This window comes from Vanacampus margaritifer, chromosome 19, assembly GCF_051991255.1.
Source record: "Vanacampus margaritifer isolate UIUO_Vmar chromosome 19, RoL_Vmar_1.0, whole genome shotgun sequence".
NCBI lineage: Eukaryota > Metazoa > Chordata > Actinopteri > Syngnathiformes > Syngnathidae > Vanacampus > Vanacampus margaritifer.
Genome location: NC_135450.1, coordinates 13,054,915 through 13,080,982, shown reverse-complemented (window position 1 = coordinate 13,080,982; position 26,068 = coordinate 13,054,915). Strand labels below are relative to the sequence as shown.

The following is a 26,068-nucleotide window of genomic DNA, read 5'->3' as shown; positions in this document are numbered from 1 at the left end:
ACCAATCACAGCTCACCTTGGGCGCTGTGATGTCATTTTCAGTCGACAGTAAGTGGCAAAATGGTCGCCCCCTGTGAAGGATAAAACATTCATATTCAACAAACACAATATTAAACAGAAAGCCACATTTAGACTAGTCAGGGCGCATCGTTATCATAGATATATTTTTTTTTTACTTGACTTTCCCTTTGACGAATATAATCAGATATATTACAAAAATGATTTTTTTAAATGTACAATTTTTTAGAAAGGTCAGAAAGAACAAAAGTAATCCTACATGAAATTTAAAAAGTTGAAATATTACAAAAATCATGTTCTAAGAAAAAATTATTTTACAATTTTTTTTTGTAGTCGTGATTTTGAGTAAAATTATAATATTACGAGAAAATAACAGATTTTTTTCCCCAAAATTCAACAAGTCATAGTTTTGTACAAACAATAACAAAAATAAACTATTTTATGAGAAAACTGTCAAATTGTGAAGTCACAATTTATTTTTTAAATGTAATAACACATCAAGTTTATTTTTACTTTTTTTGAAAATAAAAAAAGTCAATTTTCTGAGAGCATGTTATAAAATGATAAGGGAAATGTTTGCCTCTGGGTTCGAATTTCAGCTCGGTGTGGATATTCATTGTGCTTGCGTGGGTTTCCTCTGCAGGATACTCCAGCTTCCTCCCATATCACAAAAATATGAAGATACTGTATATCTTTTTTTAAGACTCTAAATTATCTATAGGAGTAAACGTGACATGAATGGTTGTTTGCTTATATTTCACCTAAAATCGAGTCAGCCAGTCCGGGATGTATCCCGCCTCTCACTCAAAACCTTTTTACTGTATTTTTTTTTTTTTCTATTCACTGTGGCCCAAGCCCTCTTTGTAGCCATGCATCCATTCGCCACATTTCTATCACAGTTTGAATTTACCTTGTGTCCTAATTCCAATGTTGGGTTCATCCAGTTCCAGTTCCATACCAGCTATTGTTTACATCAGATGTCTACTTAAAACGAAAACAAAAGGTCTGGAACAATTTCCCTTCATACCAACGTTTGCAGCTTCCTTTGAAGCCTTTCATTTTGACTGAAACACAACCAAGCGTACCCTGGCTAAGCGCTGCAACCAGTGTGGGAAAAGCTGGCTGTAGTAGTCCGGACTAATCTCTTGTCCCAAAGGGTTGACTTGCCTGTTTGGGAATAACACACATTTAAGTGGCCAGGACCATAAAATATCTCATTAAAAAAAAAAAAAAATGGATCGCTTGTTGGAGATTAGCGAGGTTTTTACTGGATGTGTATCATAGTTGATAGTTGTTGGACGAGTTTCCGATTTTTGTCTGCACCAGCAGATTACAAGATTGTTAAAACGACGAGCTGAAAAACTGGCTGAGTGTGTGTGGTATGCACAAGTGCATATTTGTGTGCATGCGTGTTTACACACTACCTCAGCAAGTTACATACCTGAGACCTGAGCGTGTGGTCAAAATGACAAATTTAAATCTCACACTTTGGATTAAACTGTCTGTGTAACAGCGAAGGTTTCAGGACTGGACCTAAACACTACAAATCTTTGGAAGATGTAGTAAATGTCTCTCTCATCCTTATTTGACAAATTCGAACCAAATAAGAGCAAAGTAAGAAGGCTACGTCAACTCTTGAGTTGAGGCAGCACAAATTTCATCTAGATTTTGACTAAAAAGTTGAGGAAATAGACCAACGCTGGCTGGAATGGAAAACAAACTGTATGAAGGGGTTACCAAAGTGGAAATATGAAAAAACCAAGGCTCGACTGGAAAAAAAAAAAAAAAGTGGAGTCTTTGTGTTTTGTCCATTCAGATGTCCTTTAGGGGTGTTAGAAAAAATCGATTTGGCAATGTATCGCGATATTACAGCGCACAATTATCGAATCGATTCGATATGCGGCTGAATCGATTTTCAAACATCAATTTCTTATGCGAATATTCAACAAAACGTCTTACTTAGGGTTAGGATTCACACATTAAGCATGGAAGAATGTTATATTAATGGAACATTAAGCCTTAATATTTTATTTGAGTGCTGTTCAAACATGAAACAAGACTGCAACCTGAATTTTCAGATAAATAACTCTTACTGCCAAAGACGTTAAATGACGTTCTGCAAAAACCTACGGAGGAGCGCCAAAGACGTTAAAAGACGTCCTCCCATTTTTTTTATTTTTTTTTTTTTTTAAACGGTTGCTGGGAAGGCTTGCGGAGCTGTCCTGAAAGTTTCAAGCAGGTCTCGTGAGCCTAATGACTATTTTTGGCCCCTAGAGGGCAGCGATTACTCTTTTGACAAGATTGGGTGGGAGTCAGTAGAAGACGTGAGGCGGGGCTAGAGTGTTGAGGGGACATTGGCTGAAGAAGCCATAATGGCGGCCGCTTGCAAGCAGCTCACGGTCGAGCCGTTTTTTTTCAAAGACATCGACCAACGATAAAGAGCACATTGATGACGACGATGATCATCATCGATGATGATGATGGTGACTCCGAAGTTGGAAGCGCTGACGCGGCGACTATGACGACGTTATAAAGGTTCACGGGCGAGCGATGCTGACACCGGAAAACACGGAGCACAACGCTCAGGCGGACGTTCAATCGGACGACGAAGAGTGCCCCGAGTCCAATGCATATTCATCGGAGGAGTGTGTACAGTCTGCTATTTGCTATTTATTCCCCGGGAAAAAAAAGGCCGTCAAGAAAGTGTAACGTTTGCACGCGAAACGGACAAATGCGAAAGTGAAAGTAAACTGTTGTGTGAGTCCAGCGGCGTCTCCTTGCACGCAGGAGAGCGTTACAAAAAGAAAAACTGTATTTGAAACATCCACATAATTGTAAGTAGTACCACAGTTGCACACATTTGTAAATAGTTTGCGAAATTGTTTTGTCAAATTGTTAACACTGTTGAATGGAAATAAACGTATTTCGCAATCAAAAAACACTTTTTCATTGTTGGTGAAAGCGTTTTACAGAAGTAAAGCACTATTTAGGTGTTTGTGGCATCATTCATGGACAAAAAGAAGTGTACAATTCACTAGAGTGCATGAAATAACATCGTTTCACAAAAAGCTCTTTTTCTCCGTTTTTTGTTTCAAAACAGAGAATTTCGGTGAAAGTAACCATTTTCTATTGTTGATTACTGAAGAACGGAATAAGGTAGAAACAAACTTTTTTATTTATTTATTTTTTTTACTTAACTCTTTGACTGCCAAAAACGTTAAATAACGTTTAGTAAAATCCTATGGAGGAGTGCCAAAGACGTTAAAAGACGTTTGTTTCAAAACAGACGAAACTAACCATTTTCTATTGTTGATTACTGAAAAATGGAATAAGGTAGAAACAAACTTTTTTTTTCTGATGAAAGCTGAGAGTCCAATCTTTCATTTGGTAGTATGTGTGTTTCCATAGTCCAAACACAACATTTTCTGTGGACCTTGAAAGATCACTCAAAATGCTTAAATCGGCTGGCAGTGGGGACAACCCGTTTCTGAAAACGTCTGGCAGTCAAAGAGATAAATCCATTTTCATACAAATCTTACAGTGTAGATGTACAAGTTTACTGATTAGTATTTTAATTTGAGTTAAAAAAAAAATCTTTCGCAATAATCAATTTATAAATTTGCATCGGGATTAATCGGTATCGAATCGTGACCTATGAATCGTGATACGCATCGAATCGCCAGGTACTAGGCCATTCACGCCCCTAGCTAGCCTAATTCAATTTCTTCTTCCAGCATTCTAGGCGCTGTGTGGCTCTACATTGCCTCTTACAGGTCATTCTTGGTACTACACCAGACTATTTAGGGGGCAGGAAAATTGCGCAATTACCTTTGGAGATACGTACTCTTTTTTTTTTGTTAGGTGCGCTGTGTTAGTCATCCTTATATTTGCACCCTGCAATATGACTTTTTGGCTTTCCGTCAACCATTTCTATGCTACTACGCAACAGCCTGTAATACTGTCTAAAATCCTGTCATATTACTTTATATATTGTTTTGAAAACTGGCCAGGAATTCACATCTCCCACTCGGACAACGGGAGAACACCAAATCACAAGTGCACGCCAGCAATCTAGCTGCTGTAATAACCTCATTAGAGGTATTACTCCTCTAGATCCAGACTTGAGATTTCCTATGCAAATATTCCTGTCTCCGAGAGCAAGACAAAACAGCAAGAAGAGGGTGCTCGCATCATCTATATGCAAGAGGTGGGCCACTGCCTGAGGATAAAATATTAAATATATTTACTGTTGTCAAGTGTGCAAGAATTCATAACGTTTCAACCCGGCTTTTGACGCGCCGTCACCGCTATTGGTGGCATCCGGGCGAAGTTGTTTGACCTTGCAGGAGATGTGGCCAGCGTTCACAAGTTAAACAATTTAATTATTAGGAATGCGCAGGGAAGTACTTGAGAAGACTTAACAGCAGTGAGTGCAGCTTTCTGGCATTTGAACAAATAGAAAAGGTCACGCTTCGACTGAAGCGCCACGGCGGAGCAATCACTTGATCAAGAAGTAATCGATGGTACTCCTTTGGACAGGGAGGATTCGGCCATGTTTTCAACTCTACAAAATGTTTCTTTCTGGTATTGATTAACCACCGCCATGGCTTTGTGATGTCAAGCGGAGGATTCGCCCATGGCTCTTTTCAACTCCATTGTTAAGTTTTTTTTTTTTTTTTTTCATCAACGGCTTTTTGGCTTCATCGCACCAAGGATTCATCAAAGGTTTTCAATTCCGTTGCTTTCTAGCTCTGTGACGTCACACCAAAGGCTCACCCCCGTTTTTAACTCCATAAAGTGTTCGTTTTTCATCGCTTTCTGGCTTTATGATGTAATTTCAAGGATTCGTCAAAGGGTGACCCTGGAGAAGCCACGGGGTCAAATTTGGCCCCTATAAATTCTGCTACGACCTTTTTTTTACAAATTTAACTTGAAAAGTCCAGAGTGCCACTTCTGACCCCTGCATGGGGCCATCTAGTGGATGAATATTGCACTTACACGAGCCAGAGTGGTGGTGACAAGATGGCTGGCAACATGCTGTTTTGTTGAGCTGGAAATCAATCCAAACAAAACCATCTTTTCAGCAAACCATCAGATGGTAAAATTGTGTTTTTTTTTTGTTAATCTATTTCATATCATGTTGCAGAATGCCTAGGAGTATGTTTTATACATATATTTTGATAAATTAGCAACTCTGAGCTAGTTCAAAAAACAAGGGTTAAAAAGTAAACTTATAGCAGTCATTTAATGTATAATTCATAATTTTCCAAAGAAGAAAAGGGTTCTTGGGTTCTCCAGGGTTAAGTCCACCAAGTCTTTTTTTTCCTGATCAATTGCTTTATGGCGCTGACATCACACCGAAGAGTTTTCAATTTTTTGGGGCCTTGTGATGTCACATCGAGGATTCAGCCAGACTCTGCAAGTGTTTTTTCATCAACTGCTGTCTGGCTTTGTGACGTATTTGTCCCTTTATGGTAAGCGCTTTCCCACCTTTGAAGGCCCTCAAAAAAGCGCTTTATATTCGGCAACTCGTTCGCCTACTGATGACGCAACATCATTAGCAACTGCGGGTTCAGCATCTTGCTCTAAAAGATATTTCGACGTGGTCACAATGGGCTCAAACCCACCACCTCTGGGTTGCGAGAGGACCACTCTAACCACTGAGACACAAAGCCAAACTTTGTGTGGGGGCAAGTGTTGCTTTATGGTCCAACAATGACAATCAATACGTTTTGAGCTCCGCAAAGTATTTTAACCCTGGAGAACCCAAGAACCCTTTTCTTCTTTGGAAAATTATGAATTATACATTAAATGACTGCTATAAGTTCAAATGAACACCAAAATATGTGTTTTTTTTTTTCAATTTTAACCCTTTATTCCCTAATTTAGGATTAGGGTGAAATTTGACCCTTTTGGGATTTAGGGGTATCATTTCGAAAAATCAGAATAACAAAAACTGTCAGTAAACTATTTAGAATTTAAGAAAATAATCAAATACACAGCTACATTGAACAATATAATTTTTGTTTTTTGTTACATTTTAGAACTGGATTTTGAATGTACAAACACACTTTGGCCAATGGAAACAAGAACACAGGGACAAAATCAGTGCTGGAAAAAAAAGGTCTTTGTTATTTGAGTAGCAGAATTTATAGGGGCCAAATTTGACCCCGTGGGTTCTCCAGGGTTAAGATCAACCACTTTTTGGCTTTGTGTTGTCAAGTTATGATTCACTTCTGATTCCATTGTCCATGCCGACCACTCTACACTGTTAAAGGTGTTTTGTTTTATCATCCACTTTCAAGTTTTGTGATAACAATTAAAGATTCACCTCCACAGATTGTTTGACCAAATTCTGACGCCACGCTCATTCTTCATTGTTATCGGTGTTTTGTGTTTTTTTTTTTTTGTTTTTTTAAATGTGGTTATAATACTTTTTATTTTGTTTTTGTTTGATAAACCGGGTTTTTCTGTCCACGTGACGTCACGCCGCCGCCGCGCGCGCGCGCACGCCGCTGCTCCCTCATCGCCTCTCCGTCGCGCACGCGCAGCCTCACTCAAAGTGCGGCGTCCTGGTGAGCGAGCGTGTCTGGAAGCCGAAAGCGAGAGAAAAGCGAAAGGAGAGAGAATGGAGCGCTCGACTCGGCTGCGGAGGCAGGAATAAAACACAAAAATACTCGTAATAAACGTTCACAGAAACACTCGGAAGGCGGAGAAAGAAGAAGGCAAACTTTGTGTGGGGGAAAGTGTTCGAAGACTCTCGGCCCGGACGCCGATTTTAAACATGGATACACTTTTCTCTCTTTTCTTGGGACTCCTGCTCCTCTTCTCGGCTGTTGGAGGCATCTCCGGGCAGCTATCACAAGGTAAGGTCAAAAAATGCTCGTCTGAGGACGTTAAAATCGATCCATTTGTCCGTAACGCGAAACTCGTGTTTGCTCCAATTTAAACGAGTTCCTGCCAGGTGTGCGTTTTTAGGGAGGAGCAGAAAAGTTGGCGACAAAACCTCCGCGCTTGTTGTATCGTCGCCAAAATGTTCCAAAAAAAAATGCACTCGCATGCCACGACGTGTCAAATTGAAGTCTTATTCGTCATCAAATGTCCAATGTCGCGCGTGGAAAAATGTTCAATTTGCTGTCCGGGGAGGCGAAAGAATGCCAACGGCCGATGAAACGACGTTCGGGGTTTGGATTCAACCACCACGAACTGCACGTCGCTTTTTAAAAAAAAGTTTTCCACGTCAAAAACGACTTTTTTTTTTTGATGGTGTCTTTAAAGTTGAAAGTTTCGACGTGACGAGGCTCGTCGTTATAGTGGCAAAAAAAAGAGGGCTAAAGTTGTTTGCTGTGACTCATCATGTACACGCTGTTTTTATTAATTTTATTAACGTCTGTTATGTGACGAATCTGTTAGTGTAGCACGAAAGTGCAGTCGTTTTCCTGTTGATGGGGTCAATTACAGCCATTAAAATTCTGCAGAATTTGCACGTACTTGAACAGAGCTGCTTGTCATTTGCATTAACATTAAGTCATTAAAAAAAAAACGTGTGTTGTGATAACTCTATACTGCACCTTTTTTTTTCTAGCCATTCACGTGTGTGTAATTGGGTTGAAACTGTAGACGTTGTGAGACAATACTGAACAAGTCGATATTGGCTTAGTTTCATCTTCCCAATGCTGTGATGATAAATGAAAACATGTCTCGGTACGTATTTATTGCAGGCTGTAGAAGTCTGCTTACATAAACCATTTTAACTGACAGTGATGGATGCAAACAAAATACGCCAAACCTAAATGACTCAAATTACTGTTTGTTTGTTTTTTGGTACAATTTCTGGTCAGAATTGCTGAGTATTTCACCCTATTTTCTGCTACCGCCAATGTCTGCGTATGCGGGGTGTATTTGTTAAGAACTGACCTCCAATCTGACCTCACTAAAGCTTTATTAAAGGTGACTCGCACACACCACGCTTTCATTTATGTGTCGGGCATTACCAGAAACTGTAAAAGGGGGGGGGGGGGGGACTGCACCAGCAAGCCCGGGCTCGTTTATGATTTGCACAAAATTACACATTAATTAGCGCTTCTTCTTCGGAGAGCTTTATTGCCTGGCCCTTCCCTCCTCGAGCCCACCCTTCCATCGCCTAACTACTCCCCCCGGTTCCCCTCCCTGGGGGCCGTTTGGTCTGCAGGGCAACAAATGTGTGGAATTTCTTTGAGGCCTTCCCGGGGAATGCGAGCGCAGTTAATTTGCAAGTAAATACAAGATGCTGCTTTACATAGCCTAGAGGTGGGTCGACGTAAATGTGGGAAAGGGGGGGGGGGGGATAGTTTCTAATCTAAACTGGGAAATACAACGGAGCCTCTGAATTTCGCTGGTTGACGTCTAAGTTCTAATTTCAAAACAACTTTCCCATCGTAAATTATGTTAAGTTGTGCCAGGGTCAAATGTCACCGTTATACAAACTTTTAACGACGTGTTTTTTTAGGTAAAACGTTTGCATTTGTAATTGTCCTAAAAAGTGAGTCATTGTGTGGGAAAACAAAAAAAACAAACAAAAAAAAAACATGTCACCAAGTCAAGTATTAGGTATTGCTGTAATTAAGTTTAGTTGAGTATTCGTGTTTTCGTGTTGGGTACGAACTCTTCTGTCCAACACGTTTTAAAGTGTGGTATGAGCACCACTGGTGATACGCAGGCTCCCTCTAGTGGTAGAAGAAAGAATAACTGAATTAAATGTTCAAACTGTTACTATGTTACAGTGACTTAAACATTTTTTTTTTTAAAAAAACTTCCAATTAAATTTTATAGAAGTGTTTTTTGTTTTGTTCAAACATTTCGGTAAAATTTTTGTTTATCAAATGTTATTTACATAGTTCCCCCCTCTTATTTAAGTAGTTTTTCACTCCTATATTCAAGTGCCGTGTTTAAACTGATCATGTGATTGTTGTAGTTAGAGGTGTCGAAAAGAAGTGATTATCCGATAGCTTAAAAGATTGCCAAATGAATCAACAACTATTTCAGCATGTTTTCGCGCAGAGCCACGGTTGAGCTGAAAAATTGTCCAAATCTCCTGATTTCACAGTATTCTTTGAATTCTGCAGTTATTTATGAAAGCAGACTGATGTTTTAACCGAAATAGCACATTTAGAAACATCTGCTTTTACTTTGGAAAACAATTTATTCGCCAATAATTAGGGCTGGGTTTAAAAAAATCGATATTGAATCGATATTCCTTTTCATGGCCCAATATCGATTCATAAAACCATGAATTGATACTTTTAAATGAATGTGCTTTTTCGCATCATGGGGAAATTCATTTTACAAAAAAAATGAAACCACAGAAATATGCCTGAGGTAGCACGTGCTCCGTTCAGGAACTCGTTGTTCAAATCAGCACCCCAAGAGGAGCCCAGTATTTTTGCCACTTAATTTACACAGTGCTGTGGTTGCAATCGATTTCAATTATTATTTATTGTTTTGCTCAAGTCATGTTTAATAATACATAGATGATTAATGTAACTGCATTGGATTACATTTTAAATATAAATGTTCATATTTTCTCCAGAAAGAGCAAGACGTTTCTACTATTTGAAACATTGGTACTTCTGAGAATGTAAAATTGGTACTGCATTGAAATCCTTAACTCAATTGAAAACCAATGTGAATCGAATCGAATCGATTTTGGAAATCTGAATCAATACCCAGCCCTACCAACAATTGAGTAATTTCCAAAAATGTTGGTGAGCGCAACATAAAAAAAATGAAATTGTATCTTATTATTTGATTAATCGATAGGATAATCGATTCTTAAAATCGATTTTGAGACCTATTTCCCTCCGGTCCATCTCCGTCACGTTTTTGGCTCATTTGACTTGCATCCCTTGCATTGAAAAGCCAGCCTGCGATTGGCTGAAATGTTGGAACGACAAGCGGAGATGTCACGCCGTCTCCTTCAAAATGCACACAAGGACAAATTACAGATGAGTTGAAGAGGGAATTAAAGCTGCCAAATTACTTTGGGATTGTTGATGTCCTTTTTCCGTAAATCACTCTCATTTAGCCCCACTATCATCGACTTTTCCACTTTTTTTATAACGTGCCAATGAAATGATGGCGTTTAATGTCTCTTCTGTGGCGTCTCTGCGCTTATCACGGCTGCTCTGCTGCAAACCTCGTTTTGGCTTATCACCTCCGCGCTCCCGAGTAATAAACGTTGGCCCGGCGTGCCTTTACAATGTCAATCAGCGGACTGCATGTCAACGTGACAACTTCTCGGAACGCGCTGACCCGCGTTGACAGCGTCTTTAATCTTAATGGGGTGCAATAATTGTGTTCCATTAGCTTCCCTGGGCGAATCGCATCAACGGCGGTTTAATTATAATTGTAAATCATGCTTTTTGCATTTCTAGCGCAAGTTGGTGTAATTAGAATGACTTTATGGCGCCATTTGCAAGATGAAATAGAACTGTGCTTTTTTTTTTTTTTTTTTCAAGCAAAAAGACATGAGGAAGAGTGAAAGTGAGGAGGAGGGGGGGGAAAAAAACAAAACAACATGCAACCATTGTTTTTTGGCCGTGGGCATCTCGTCCACTCAAGAGACTGCGAAAACGGCGGGAAGGGGGGGGGGGGGGGGATCATCTGTGTGTTTTTCTGTCATGTCCGCTTTGTGCGCGCGCGCGTGCGCTGGTGTGTGCGCCGTCACTTAAAGCGAGGCAGCGTGGCCTTCTGTAGTAAAAGTGATACAAAGAGAAGCATGTGAAATGTTTGCTTCATTTCGATTCCCGTGAAAATCCGTCTCCCTCATTCTGGCTGTGGCCAAAATCAAAGAGGGTTTTATTTATTTTCTTGTTAAAAGTAATGCCTCAAGTCTGCCGCCACGCCGATCTTCCTTAATGTCGTCTTCTCCTCAAATCAAACGCCTCTCTGCTCAAAGCGCATCTCTTTCTACGGATTTCAATTTGGTTGCAGATTAAAAAAAAAAAAAAAAAAACTCTTGAAAGTACTGGCTCATTTCTTCAGTGGTTTGGGGGATGAGGTCTGTAGGCACCCACACGTGCGTGTGGAAAATGTAATTAATCTGCTCAGAGAATTCATTAGCTAATCCCTCATTAGACTTGTGTGCTTGAATGAATCGGAGGGTTTTGCATTGAAAAACGAAACCAGCCGCCAATTGTGACCTTCCAGTCCCTTACGCGGGATCTTTGTCAGGTTGTCCGAAGTGGGCACGATATACGATAGCGTGATCTTCCAGTATACAATACGTTCTGCAGAGTAGATTTTATTCTAAACTGAGTATTTGGTACCACTCTAAAGTCAAATTTACACTTGGAAGACAGTAAAAAAAATAAAAGTCACTCAAGGTTTGAGGAACAATCCCACGACCTTCATCTTGGGAGACCACCTAAGCTATGCCACTCATACTGTTTGTTTATTAGCGATAGACTGATTTATTTTTTTATTTTCAGAGCCGATTACCGATATTTGGAGCCAATATTAATTTTCACTAAAAAGGAAAATATTGGCATAAACATTTTTAGAATACAAACTCCACCTCTTCTTTTTTTTTTTTAATTTTAAGCATATGTTTATTGAACAACTTTTAGGGTTCGTAAAATATTGGAGTTAAAAAAAAAAATCTTAGTCAAGAGAATTGTTTGATGACTTGATTTGTCAAAAAGGTCAGGAATCTAAAGTTAAATAAAAACTCAAGTAAATGCCCTCTTGTTTGCTACAGTAAAAAAAAAAAAGTGTTTTAAAATTTCAAAATATCTGAAGTATTAAAATTGTACTTATCTAGTTTTAATTTCAAATAAAGACAGAGAGTTCCCTGGATCAGAAGTATCTATGAAAATTTAAACAATTAGTTCCCAGATTTTTTTTTTCTCTCTACCCTGAACACTTTTTTTAAATGGATCTATTATCGGCCGTATGATTCTTCAAAATGGCTGATGCCGATAGTCGTGAAAATGCTGAACATTGGCGCCAATAATCGGCACCAGCCGATAATCGGTCTATCCCTATTGTTTATATCCAAAAGGATATCCAAAGAGGAGTCACGGAGATTCCAGCTGACGAGCGATATATACTAACACGCAGAACTGGGCGTTCTCATGAAATCCTGTGGCAGAACCCAGTAGTGGCGATAACCGATTTCCCACGATTGTCAGTCCCGAGCAATAAGTGTAGCACGAAGGCTGCCAGGCATTTGTCAGGAAGTCAACAGTGAGGGTGCTGAAGGAAATGGAGGGGGGGGGGGGGGGGTGGTAGTTGTTTGCAACGGAGCCCAAATCCAAGAAAGATCATATCCCCGATGAATGATGGCGTTGGTCTAGTGTCATCCATCTCTGCGGTGGCCTGTTGGGCTCGGGTCACAGCTGTCTGAAACTCACTGCCGCATCACATACACACGCTGAAAACGCACTCCCGCATTCCCACACATGGCTGCTTAATGACAGATTAAGTAATCAACAATCAGCTGATTAATTACGCGGCCGTTTGCACAAGCGCACCAAACGCAGCCAGCGGGCTTTTTTTATTCTCGGAAGAGTTTTGTAGGGTTTTGTACAAAAAAAAAAAGTCAAGTGAGCTCATTGGTTGAAAAACAAAAGCTAGTAGTTGGAAAGGAAGTTGTAATGGAGACGTGGCTGCTGGTGTGCAGCAGGTGATGACAGATTTGGGAATATTTGCAGAGTCAGCACAGGTGTAAGGGGGGCCGAGGTTAAAGGTGGGTGGGCAGACATATGTTGGTTTAATTTGGTGTATGGGAACATGTGCAAGGCTCTTTTTTCACTGCCGCTAAACATTTAAAAGGGAAGTCGACCCCCCCCCCCCCCCCAAAAAAAAAAAAGCTTGACAATAATATGTTCTATGCAGCCCCCATTAGTCTAAATACGTTATTCTGGTTAATATTGCGTTAGTTGAATTTTTTTTATCAATATCAGAAGGCGGCCATTTTGCCACTTGCTGTCGAGTGAAAATGATCATCATAGTGGCGCAGGTCTCAGGTAACAGCCAATCACAGCTCGGCTTCAGAAAACAGGTGGGCTGTGATTGGTTGCTGCCTGAGCCACTATGATGTCGTCTTCAGTCGCCCCAGAGGCGGCTGGATTATGCTTCACAACTCATATTCCACAAATGTCACGTACAACATATTGTCAAGAAATGTTTACGGTTGACGTCCCCTTTGGCGCAAATGATGTGCTCAGTGTCAGATGACTTGAGTTTATATTAAGTTTCAAGTTTTTTTATTTTATTTCAGGTCTTTTATCGATCCAGTATATCTTGCACTGCATTGCGGTTATTAATGTTGCTGTTCTGAACGAATGATGTGCATGCTATGTAACTAATTCTGTCCCATTGTCTCCTCTGTCGCTTTCTCGGACCCAGCTCACATGGGGCGCTCTGAAAAGGGTGAGTTTCGACGAGCCAGTCGTTAGCCTCTCATCTCCACCTTTTTTTTTTTTGCTGGGATTCTTTTACCCGGTGTCGGTTCATGGTCATCCATCTTGTCAAGTTGTGATGTCATTACTAACCATCAGGTTGAAAATTTAACATGTATTTCATTCAATGCGAATGTTGGAAACAAGCTCAACTCACAACATCCTCATGTTTTGGAACGTTACTAACATGCCGTGGTGGAAATAATCTTTGAAAATGTTCTGTATTTCGCATCCAATTCACTTGTAGTTCCACAAGTGTCATGGGACGGATGTTTTATCTTTTTTAAGTGTTAAAAATGGTTGGGACTTGGTGAAGGGTTTACTCTCCGCTGAGTTCTCATTCAACTCTCATCAACAAGTGTTTCCTGAAAGTATTTTTGACCAAAACATTTAGCAGGTGCTCGGTTGGTCTTATCCGGCCAACTGTTGGTAAATCTGTTTGCCGTTTTGTGTAAACCGGCGTTCCTTCATGTGTGAGTAGTAAGGCAGCTGGCAGCATATTTTAAAGTGTCCAGGTGCTTGTTTGTTTGTTTAGCTGAGGCTTATTTCTGTTCAATCCGTTTAGAGCTCCTCCCCCTTTTATTGACCAACATCGACACAGTGCCCTTACGTCACACAGCCTAACGCAACTGTGTCTTTTTGGCACTCTTGAGGCTTGCGACGGCGGCACATTCTCGGCGGAAGGGGCTCATCTCATTTCCGCACGGCCTCTCGCACATCCTCGATCTTTCCTCCACTCCCTGCCTTCCTCGTTCGCACTCCCAACGCTCCCGCCGGCTGCTTGCGGTTGGTTTTCATTGCGAAGGTGACAGCTTAGTAACAAGAACCGCAGACGCCGAGACAGACGTGGCGGTTTGGGTCTAGCTGTACTTTTCCCACAAGGCTTTGTGACGATGCTCTAAAAGAAAGTCAACCCGTTTCATTTTGTGTTCAGTCACTTGAAAATAGACAACTGAAAATGTTGCTCTTGTGGTTGTGCTTGTATGTCTGTCGATTGTTTTCCTCTGTAAAACACATGATTTAATAGAAAAATCACCGAGCTAATGGAAGTGCAGCGGCGCAGAAATGCTGTCGGTTTACATTAAGCAGGACAGGCTCTTTGGCAGCTCTTACATGTGCTCCAACTAATCGTCGTAGATTTCAACTCAACTCCGTCCCCGAAACGATGGATTTGTGACCACTTTAGCCGCTCGCTGAGCTCTACGGAACTGAACATCGTGAAGGTCAACACACTTTTGCTGTATATAACGATAATGTCTGTCAGAAGTTATTTCTGAAAGTGGACTGTCGGTAGATGCATCGCTGTAGTTTTTTTCAAATCTCGGTTTGGTTCCTTCGGCAAGTCGTTCACTTTTTTTGGGGGGGGGAGCTCAGTATTGTTCATTCGGTAATTTTACCGATTTGACATGTCATCATCATTGCTCTCTTTTTTTTTTTTTTTTGCGAGTGCGTGTGCACTCATCAGTTGACCCAAAACCCACCAAAAAAATCCCATACCGTTCACCCAAACCGAACACCTCCAGCCAGAGCGGCGAGGCCGCCAGGAGACCCGAGGAAGGACCAAAGAAAAAGGAAAGTTCACTTTTTTTGTTCCTGTAAGCATTTGATATTTAACTCCTTGACTGCCAAAAACGTTAAATAACGTTTAGTAAAATCCTATGGAGGAGTGCCAAAGACGTTAAAAGACGTTTTTTTTTTCAAAACAGAGGTGAAACTAACCATTTTCTATTGTTGATTACTGAAAAACGGAATAAGGTAGAAACAAACTATTTTTTTCTGATGAAAGATGAGTCCAATCTTTCATTTGGTAGTATGTGTGTTTCCATAGTCCAAACACATAATTTTCTGTGGACCTTGTAAGATCAGTCAAAATGCTTAAATCGGCTGGCACCCACGGCATCCCTTTTCTGAAAACGTCTGGCAGTCAAAGAGTTAATAATCCCTGGGAAAGAGTGTTTTTTTTTCTCCTGGTGTCAGGCAATACACAACAATACCTTGAAAAGTATTCAAATAAGCCTGAGGGAATAGAATCGTACAAAGTTAGCCTCAGCTATGAAGATACTGATGTCACAGTTTACCAACTGTGGCGACGTCCCGCCCGTTTGGCAAACAGTTGATGATGATTCTGAGGTCAAGCCAAACCACTTAGGCCAAAAGGGTTTGGAAAATCTGATGACACACTTAACCAACATAAGATCTGAAGTCAGCAGTGACTGGGCTATCGACTATGATTATATAAAGGTGCATAGCTTGAAGAGGGTCTATAAATAGCACGACAAAAGGGAATTTCTCCACACTGTGTTGTTTAGGGGCATGTGCCTTTTTTTAATGTTTATTTTTACCAGCTCAAAAGAGATAAATTAGACAAGCCGAGATAAGAAACTGACTTTAAAGTGGCAAGTAACGCCAGCATCCGTTGAAGTGGGAGATAAATCATCCACGGAAAGTCCATTTATTTTACTTTCTAAGACGCTGAGTAAACGTGACAGCCATCCAACGTAAAAAATGTGGCCGCGGGGCCGAGCCTCTTTATAAACAGCCTTCAGGTGGCCGCCAAAGGGCTCTTTTGTTGCGTCCCTGTATGTGGCTCGGGGCATTGGTTGAAGTGGTTTCCATTAGTCCAGTTAGGAGGACATCTGTCATGAAAGCAGCATCGCACCAAAGTAGCCATAAGCCGCCTTACGTGCCGCACGCCATCGCCGGTCTCGTTCCTGATACCGGTCATGAGAAAATCCCGGGGGAGGTTTTTCTTCAGACCCTCTCAGCCCATCCCCCCCCCCCCCCACCCCATTTCGACTTGTCTTTACATTCATGTCCAGTAAGTCTCCTCTTTAAGCTGATTTGGTTTTGAGATCGCTAGAAAGCTTTTGAGATATTTAAACCCTCCTCTCTCTCGGCGAATCTGCGGCTTACAGACAGATGACCGCTCCATTAAGATTATCATATCCAACTCCACTTTATATCTTCACGTTGGCGCGATGTTGGGCCCTCTGCTAGCAACGGGGGAAAGATTTCGATTGTCGAGCAGACGTAGAGCTGAAAATGACAAGTTGACTTAAAAAAAAAAAAGCATCTGACTGTGTAAAAAAAACAGATTTTAAAAGTGTTTGTCCCACATTCCCCGTTGGCATGGTGACCATCCACCAAGAAGCTCTCTAGACTCTTCCTGAACCTCCATTCAAATGTTGGTCAAACTGATTATTTTTATCAATTTTTTTTCTTCTTTTTTTTTTTCTGGAGAGCTCAGTATTGTTCATTCGGTAACTTTACCGATTTGACATGTCATCATCATTGCTCTCTTTTTTTCTTCTTCTTTTTTTTTTGTACGTGCGTGCGTGTGAGTGTGTGTGTATTCATTAGTTCACCTAAAACCTATTAAAAAATCCAATACCGTTCACCTAAACCGAACACTTCCAGCCAGAGTCGTGAGGCCGTCAGGAGACCCGAGGAAGGACCAAAGAAAGGAAAGTGAAATCCATCTCCCTTTCTAGATGTATTCATGGTTCATCCTTTATGTCACCTGTCTGTCTCATTTCCACAATCATCTCTTTGGACCGCCGTCTGTCTTTTCTGCCTTTTCGAACACTGTCCCAACCGTCGGCCCGACGGCGGGTTGACCGCAGACGCCCGGTCTGACTGACGGGAGCTCTACCTTGCAGCCCATCACTCGTAGCAGGCTGGCACCGCGCAACATCTGCCAGCCGCTAATCTCGATGGTTGGCCTTTGCCTCGGCTTTGAAAAGGTCCGCGACACAAGCGAGCGACCATCACCATAGCTACTCTCACGTGTAGTCTGACCCTTTAATTTACACAAGAAAACCTTCCTAAAACACACCAGACCATTAAATAACACGTTCATTTGACTCACAATTATGAAAGACCACGCTAAGGACACACTGCACTCGTGGTTTGATTTCTTGTCGTTTTGCACAGCTACCCTATATCACAAGAGCAATTTTATGCATGCGTAATTAATCATGTTACCGTTAAGACTGCTGAGTGATAAACTCACATTTATTTCCAGCCATTCATTGAGCTAAACAATAGCTTTGTGTGAGCTTTTTAATGTTCAAGGCGCCATACTGCGGGCCATATGTCTTCCGTGTCGCTTCTCCGTCACTCTATGGATGCTCGTGGGAAAGTCAGGCTGCAACTTGTGCTTGGCGAAATAGCAAAACCTGCAAAGTTATTTGATTATGGCGACGAGTTCTTGCCACAAACGTCGATCAAATTCCTAAGTGTCGGCAACGGCACAAACCCAACATTGAAATTTTATGTTGGACCCAACCTTGAGGGGTTTTTTCATGCGCGTCTTCTTCTCTGTTGATATCCACACCAGTTACACCCTAATAGGAAAATCCACACCAGTGTGATATTTCAACGAAGCTGACTCCACTCTGTCTGCTGGACTCTTCTCACCTCTCATGTGCACATTTCGACTCCCCAGTCGTCCTCCTCCTCTTAGGAATTTATTGCTCGCTAACATAAACACAACAAGCAACCCTCCCCCAGTTTTTTTGTGTATTCTTTACCGAATTACCCCCCCCAAGCCCCCGTTCTTTTCATCCTCACCTCCATTGCCTCGCCTCCTCTCTGGTTTCTGCGTTACCCCCCCCCCCCCCTCCCGACAAGAGCCGGGGTGGGATTTTTGCACGACCAAATCCAGATGGGAGCGGTGTCGTATTACAAGGGTAGAGTGTGCAGATTATTTTAAAGGTGGAAACGGTAAATTGCAAAGTAGGTCATATTAACGGGGGGGGGGGGGGACGTGGAGATTCAGAAATCCCAGTAATCCTCCCCGAAAATAAATAAGGCAAGCGTGTAACTTTTGGGAACACAAGAAACTAAATATATCCCTCCGTCTTGTTTCTGAAACGTATTAATTTGCCCCCATTTAAGAGAACAGGTTTGTTGTACATTTGATTTGCGATTTTTCAAACTCCGAGCTGAAAACCGAAGAACCGTTTCTTCCCACCTTTTCATTTTCCTCCCCACTCAAACCTTGCCAAGGTCTCGCAGTATTGCCTTTCTTTATCTTTGTTGCCGCCTCTCAACCTTCTTCTGGAATGTTTTGTTTTTTTCTTCCTGCTTGCTTTCTGCTCTCACACGCTCACTTTTGTCTTGACTTTATTCACTGTCTTATTGTATTAAGTGACTCGCTTAACGGTCACGACGTCCCTATTGGGCCAAAGGTAAATAAAGTGTCTATGCAGAAGAATGTGTGTGCGCCCATGCGAGGGGGGGGGGGGGGGCTGTCTTATCGGAGTAACAGTTAGCAGATACAGCGGTGCCTCCCCGTGACATAAGTTGTCCCTTGCATTTAGCCTCACAAACATGGAGGTACGCACACATCCGCACGACTAGCTTAGAATTAATTAGTCTTGTAGGATTAGTGCCACTGTTGAAGTCAACCCTTACCTTTGAAACAATATTGCAGTGCAGTAGTCCGTGTTTTGCGTTTCGGAATCATCACAACAAATTGTCCGTTGGTATGAATGGACTCGAGACAAAATACTTCAATAGCAATCTGGCGAAACCGTCGATACCCAGTGAAAGGCCACAGAGCTACCGTTTATATGCTAAAAGTAAAAAAAAAAAAAAAGGTAAACAAACGGCCGTGCCTCGGGTTTACTGTGAGTTTGTGATCTTATCTACACAGCTTTTTTAAATTCTTCTCCAGGTGAACTATTGTCCTGTATTCAAAAAATGGCTTGCGCTTTACAGATGTGTGTGATTACAAACTTAAATCCTCCTCTCTTTTTGAAAATGGTTTAAAACTACTTTCATTTCAGTTTTTCTGGGCATATGTTCACACGTACTGTTCAAGTTTTGCTCTCCTGCCATAAAAAAAAAAAAAAAACCTAATTAAGCAACATGTGCTACTATAAACCTTTAATAATTGGCCTTCTAATCAGAAGCCTGAGGAAAGTCATTTCTGGTTAAGGTACGGTGGCAGCACTAGTGAATCGAGGGCTGGATAGTTAGGATCTCAATAGAATAAAGTTGCTATAAACCCCAAACAGAAAAAAAAGGTAATTAAAAAATCAACCTTAAAACAAAGGAAAGCGTCGTTACTTCGGTTTAGATGGATAGATGTGGCTATTTGTTTTCACCCTATCGTTTTTTTTATTTTTTTTTTATTTTTTATTTATTTTTTTTATATATATTTTTTTATTTTTTACATACAAACTCACCCTTCAAAGGCACACACGGATTGCTAAACAGCGGGAGCCACATGTGGTTTAGGTTAGCCACACTTTTCCCTTTGCGCTGGCCCCCAAACTAACCACTTGTACTTTACCACGGTCAAGTAATAGTATGACTTGCATTCACCATATGCGTCTGTGTGTGTGTGTGTGTGTGTCTTTGTTTGTATGGGGTACGAGGCCATGCGCACGGGTAGGCTTGTCACCATCTGAGACTGTAAACAGTCCCATCCGCAGCATTAATAATTAAGACAGTTGTCAATCATTGTGTATGATTTTTATTTTTTATTTTTTCTCGTTCCTCTTACTGTGGAATGTAGAAAGCGTTAGAGGCTAAAGTTGGTCAATTAGGATTTGGTCATGTTATGCTCCTCTATTGTGTAGTGTAAGTTTATATGGCGCATTCTCAAGGTTTTGTCCTTTTTTTGTTCTCTTGGAAAACAAGTAGTGTGTGAGTGGTGTGTTTTACTTCAAGGAATGCAAATGAGTATTTGTACACTGATTTGTATAGTATTGACGAAGCACTTTTGAGGGTCTGAAACAGACACGTTCTCGACTTTCTACGACGGATAAAAAAATATTAAAAAAAAAGAAAATAGATGATATAAAATGGATATGAGATCAAGTGTACCCTGCTGGCTGTGAAACGAGTCGCACGCCGACCGGCACTTCCAGTCCGTTATGAAATATAAGGTGAAATTGGGAGTATATGATTCAGAAGTGAGGTGGGCAGGGAAGTAAGTGTGTGTGTGTGCGAGCGTGCGCGCGCGCGCACGTGCGTGGGAGAGGAAGCAATAGCTGCTTCGAGTGTGATAAGGAACTCTGCGAGAACAGAGCAAAGTGACACAAAAGTTGCAGCTGCACTCTTTCATTCCTGAGCCGCTTCATATCTACTGATAACTACGTAGCGCAGACATGGAGAGGGAAAGTTTGCTTGATTGATAGAGCTCAGGCAGCCCCCCCCCCCCCCCCCATACTTCCCGTCCTACTTCTTGACTAAATACTTACTCACACATGTGGGAAGCAGACCAGGCTCTAGCTCAGGTATGCACAGGCCTCTAATCTCGAACCATTAGCCTACTTTTCACGCAGAGTGCAGAGGAATGGACTTCGGACCGTCAGTCTCATGGTTGTGTTTGCTTACTCTGCTAACTAGCTGGAAACCTCCACCAAGAGTTCACAGGTACTCCGAGGTCACTTTGTTTGTGTTTCGGGGGCTCTGTTTTTTGTTCACATTCTTTGACTTTTGGCAGGGCCCAATGAGATTAAGTGGAGGGTGAAATGACCACTTAAGTCCCGCAAATGCTATTACTAACTTTACGTGCAATGGCTTTCTTAGTCGGGTTTCTCTTGGACTGGCAGGAAATGAGTCACAATTTGTTCATCTCAACAAGAATTTGCTGACAATTAGGAGCATATTTTGGGCGCGGCTCCTGTCGGTTGACGAGCTAGAGCCACAAAAACTTGGCTTTTTTTTTTTTTTTTTGCCCCTGTTTTTGATTTATACAAAATGGGGGATCAAGGTCAGTTTAGAACCTTTTTGCCTTCAGAGGTTGTATTTTTGAGTCTTGCCAATTGCCTGCCCTTTGTCATGTTCTGGGTTGAGCGTCCTTGGGTTTGGCTATGATGCAGCAATTGAACAGACTTTGTGCAAATCTTACATTGACTTACATTGATGTTTCTGCATTTGGCAATTTATTATTGTATTATATTATTAGTATGGGATTTTTTTTTTAATGGGCTTTAGGTGAACTGATGAATACACGCACGCACACGCACGCACGCACGCACATGCTCACCCACATACAATATATATATATATATATATATATATATATATATATATATATATATATATATATATTTAAAAAAAAAACTTTTTTTTATTATTATTATTTTTTTAAATATATATACAGTATATATATATATATGTATATATATTTAAAAAAAACATTTTTATTTTTTTTATTTTTTTAAAGGACAGCAATGATGATGTCAAATCAAATGAACAATACGGAGCTCTCCTGGAAAAAGAGAGAGAAAAAAAAAGACTTTGTGCAAATCTGTTTGTCTGTCTCACGTCGAACCTCTTTCGTCCCCCGTCATTCTGTCGCTCATTACACCGATCAACTCAACTTTGTCTCATGCACGTTTTGGTGAACTTGAAAGATCACTGCCCGACGTGGTGTGTGGCGGACGCCGATGCTCACTAGTTGGAGACGGGAGAAACCAAATGCAATATTATATTGTTGTGTAATGTTTAGTCAGCGGAACAACATGCATTTGCTGCTTTATAAACTTGAGATGCTATGCTGGCCTCATCTCTATTTAATTGTGTTGAAAAACATTCATGTTGATCGGAAGAGGCAGATAAAATGGCTTTAGGGTGCATATTTTTGTGCGTCTGGAATGTGAGATTATTTATTTGATATTTGGACTTAATCCTCTTTCTTCAGAATTTGAGGGATTTTCGTCAAGGCTTGAGGGGAACATATTTGCTCCGCGGAGTCCTCACAAATATGGTGTGTGTTTTTATGACAAGTTACTGATTTCGAAAGTCCTCGTTAGCTTGCATCATCACGTTGGCCAGGAAGAAATGAACTAAGAACCACTCGCTGTTTAGTAAACAATAAATAAAGTAATGGTAGTCCTTGATTAAATTTTATTTAGAGTTTGTCCTCTATACCTCCGATCCGGTTCTTCTCTTCTTGGCGACAGGTGGACAGCGAGAGAAAATATTCATTGGAAGCGCAAAGGAAACCGAATGAGATGCTTGTCTTACGTGATACTTGCTCCCTGTTGACTTTGTGCTCCCGGTTGTTCATTAATTATGCATGCAGGGATTTCAGTTAGCCTAAACGGCAGGCCAGAGTCGGGATGCTCCTCTCCGACGGGCTACCTTGCGTGTGCGTGCCTGCACGCGTGCGTGCGCTCGCTTTTTTTGCAGGAGTGAACTCTGGGTTGAATCGTAATGGCCGTCATTAACCCGTTCACCTCTGTCATATCCACGCGCGAGCCTGTTTACCGGTATGATGTGGCCGGTGGAATGCTGTGGAGTGCCGTGTGTCCGCCAGCGCGTTGGTGTGTCGAGTGGCTGGGTTGACGGGGGCAGATTGACACAATTGCTCTTTGGAGGATCCACTAGGATGAAAAAGTGGCTCAATTGGGAGAAAAGGCATAGCTGGCGATGCGCCAAAGAATCAACCGGCCTGTCTGGATAGCTAAATATCTGTTGTTTTGTTATTTAATCAACAGTTTTAGAAAGCTCTCTTTTAGTAGGGGGGGGGGGGGGGGGATGTCGAATTCAATCCTTTCCAGAAAGCTCATCCATCGGCTTGCCTAGTGTACGAATTTTGATTCAGTTTTTTTTTCATTTTTTTTTCTGGAGAGCTCAGTATTGTTCATTCGGTAATTTTACCGATTTGAAATGTCATCATCACTGCTCTTTTTCCTTTTTTTTTTTTTTTTGTATGCGCGTGCGTAAGTGTGTGTGCGCGTATTCATTAGTCCACCTAAAACCTATTTAAAAAATCCCATACCGTTCACCTAAACCGAACACTTCCAGCCAGAGTCGCGAGGCCGTCAGGAGACCCGAGGAAGGACCAAAGAAAGGAAAGGGAAATCCAGCACCGACCAGACACCGCCCACCGGGCCACCGTTTTGATTCAGTCTTTAAAACCGTCCGTAAAACTTACCACGTTGAGCCGTTGAGGTGGCAGAACCGGAGTTCATAACTGCTGAATTGTGGTCACTTGATGCCAATGGCTGGACTCTTGTCATTTGTTTTGTGTGCGTTAGTGTGTGTGTATTCATTAGTCCACCTAAAACCTATTAAAAAAATCCCATAACGTTCACCTATACCGAACACTTCCAGCCAGAGTCGCGAGGCCCTCAGGAGACCCGAGGAAGGACCAAAGAAAGGAAAGTGAAATCCAGCACCGACCAGACACCACCCACCGGGCCACCGTTTTGATTCAGTCTTTAAAACCGTCCGTAAAACTTACCACATTGAGGTGGCAGAACCGGAGTTCATAACTGCTGAATTGTGGTCACTTGATGCCAATGGCTGGACTCTTGTCATTTGTTTGTGTGCGTTAGTGTGTGGACGTCCATCTGTTACTACCCCCGTTAAACTCCTGCAGCACTACTGCACATATGGAACACGCATAGACACACACACACACACACACACACACACACACACACACACACACACACACACACACACGTTACAGCTGGGAGAATCCTCTCACCGTTCCACCCATCCTCCTTTCCTTCCACCTCCCCGCAGAGCCTCAGGACTCGTCCAGGTGTCCATTCTCCTCCTCCTCTCCCCCCCAAAACCCCCTTTGCTCTTTTTCCACACTTGTCTGCCTCCTCGCCGTCTGTCCTGTCCATGTTTGACATGCTTTTGGAGCAGCGAGAGATTCCTCACATGCGGTTGTGATGGTTGGCGTAGAAATGAATGTGGCACAGGGAAGAACATGCAGACATGACACAAAGGCGTGACATAGTTTGGACCAAGTTTGCTGCTACATTTCAAGTACAAGTACAAGCTATACTAGAGCTTTCCAATACCACTTTTTTTTTTTTTCAAAACTGTAGTACACGAAATAATTGCTACCACTTGTATTTTTTGATACATAAAATTTATATTCAACCAATGACAGATCATTTTAAAGAAACACCTTTCATTTATTTCTGGCAAAAGGCAAAACCGTCACTGCAATAGAGAATTTAAGTCCAAAATAGAACACAAACGGCAAAACTCTAAATTTAGCATGTGTAATTAACAGGAGGGCAAAATAATACAGCTGTTAACTGCTAAGCATCACACTGTGAAGTTTGAAAATAGGGCAGGGCTGAGAATTTCAAGTATTTCATAATCAGACGACATTGATGAAGCTAGAAAAAAAAAAGAAGAAAAATTCCCTGTTGAGTTTGTCATTTAGTTCTAAGGTGTCAAACATGCGGCCTGTGGGCCAGGACCGGGCCTCTCCGGGGTCCAAACTGGCCCGCGAGGACAGAACACAAACAGCAGTTTTTCACAAAAAATGAATTGTTGTTGCTTTTGTCACACTGACAACCACTTGAATGTAATTCTGGCTGAAGATTTGATGCAAAAAATAAAATAAAAATTTGCACAAATTTTTGTGAAGAAATTTCAGATTACTCAGAATGTATGTGTAATTATTGGGTGAAAGTCGCCCCTGATTTAAAAAATAGTTTGACAACCCTGCTTTAGATGCTTACTGAGCTGAAGTCTCACAATATTTCCTGACGTTATAAATAAAACATATATCAAATAGATGTACAATAGCAACATTGCAAAAAAAAGGTAAGAAAGGGGGAATATAAAGAACCACCACCAAACAAAAGAAAATACTCTAGTTTTGTGCAGTTTCAGCTTCTATAAACCCAGGAGCTCTGAATACAGCTTATTAAGCAGAGACTGTGTGTGCGTGAAGTGTGTGCGCGCGCGACAGCGTGATTTATTGAAACACACCTCAGTGGAAGAGCTGCAATGATGAGACTGAGAGTTGGGGGGGGGGGGGTAAAAGTTGTCGCGCACGCACACAGTCATGCAGAGCAAAGCCAAGTTCTTTATTGTATTACAGAGACCATCTTATATCAGAGGGAAAGCAAGAGCGCGAAGAACGAATGTAGCGAGCGAGAGTCGAATTCATTTTGATTGCTCTGGTGGACTCTGTTTTCAAACAGACCCCCCCCCCCTCCCCCACAGCATCTCTCGACTACTATTACCCTCAAGTGTCAGTGCTCCTCTTCATATATATGCTTACCAATTACACGCAACAGATGACACCGAGAGATAGATGGAGCGACACAAATGAATGAAAGGATAAAGAGCTAAGAGAAGCGCACCCCAACAAGAAAAAAAAGAGGGAAAAAAAAGCGAGCGAGCGAGCGAGCGGGAGCCTGAATGTGGGAAATGACACACATTGGCAGGAATAAAGGGGGAGAAATAGAATGTGACAGACAGATAGGGGAGAGAGATTGAATAGATAAATGAGATTTATCTATAATGAAATCAGCCTTAGTCTGCATGGCGGAATGTGCACCATTCAGACTTTCTGCTGTTACAGACAGATTTACCCTTTTAATATTCCAAACATCAGCGCGCGTTTGCTACACGGGGTGTGTGCGTAGTGTCAAGGGCTTACTCCACTCTAAATGTAAAGTTAACTTATTACAGCAGAGAAGATCGCCCGTTGATTATGAGTCACAATAAATGCGCTATATATTTGGTCCGCCGTATAGTAGAAGTGACTCATGCTGTTTATTTGATCGCATTTCCTCAATACAGTTTAAGCTTACAAATCGTCACGTATCTCATCCATTTACACCAAATGTGACACTTCCAGATTCAGACTGATAGTATAT

General features: G+C 41.5%; 2 protein-coding genes across 33 annotated transcripts in view; one reads left to right on the top strand and one right to left on the bottom strand.

Annotated features, from left to right (window-relative positions):
- Positions 1-5,805, bottom strand: part of lama2 (laminin, alpha 2) — a 184,668-nt gene extending 178,863 nt beyond the window's left edge. For 4 of the 8 annotated variants that reach the window (XM_077553007.1, XM_077553012.1, XM_077553005.1 and 1 more), the window contains exon 1: positions 17-5,805. The gene's annotated coding sequence lies outside the window, so the exon portion shown is untranslated. The remainder of the gene's footprint in view (positions 1-16) is intronic. The other 4 variants (XM_077553011.1, XM_077553010.1, XM_077553008.1 and 1 more) reach the window with 4 other exon arrangements.
- A 755-nt stretch (positions 5,806-6,560) lies between these two features.
- The window catches only part of ptprk (protein tyrosine phosphatase receptor type K), a 90,972-nt gene continuing 71,464 nt past the window's right edge, over positions 6,561-26,068 (top strand). For 22 of the 25 annotated variants that reach the window (XM_077553042.1, XM_077553041.1, XM_077553037.1 and 19 more), the window contains exons 1-2: positions 6,562-6,884; positions 13,408-13,431. In XM_077553042.1, the coding sequence (XP_077409168.1) occupies positions 6,803-6,884; positions 13,408-13,431 (106 nt within the window). In that variant the 5' untranslated portion in view covers positions 6,562-6,802. Of the gene's footprint in view, positions 6,885-13,407; positions 13,432-26,068 lie in introns of all 25 variants that reach the window. The other 3 variants (XM_077553043.1, XM_077553044.1, XM_077553025.1) reach the window with 2 other exon arrangements.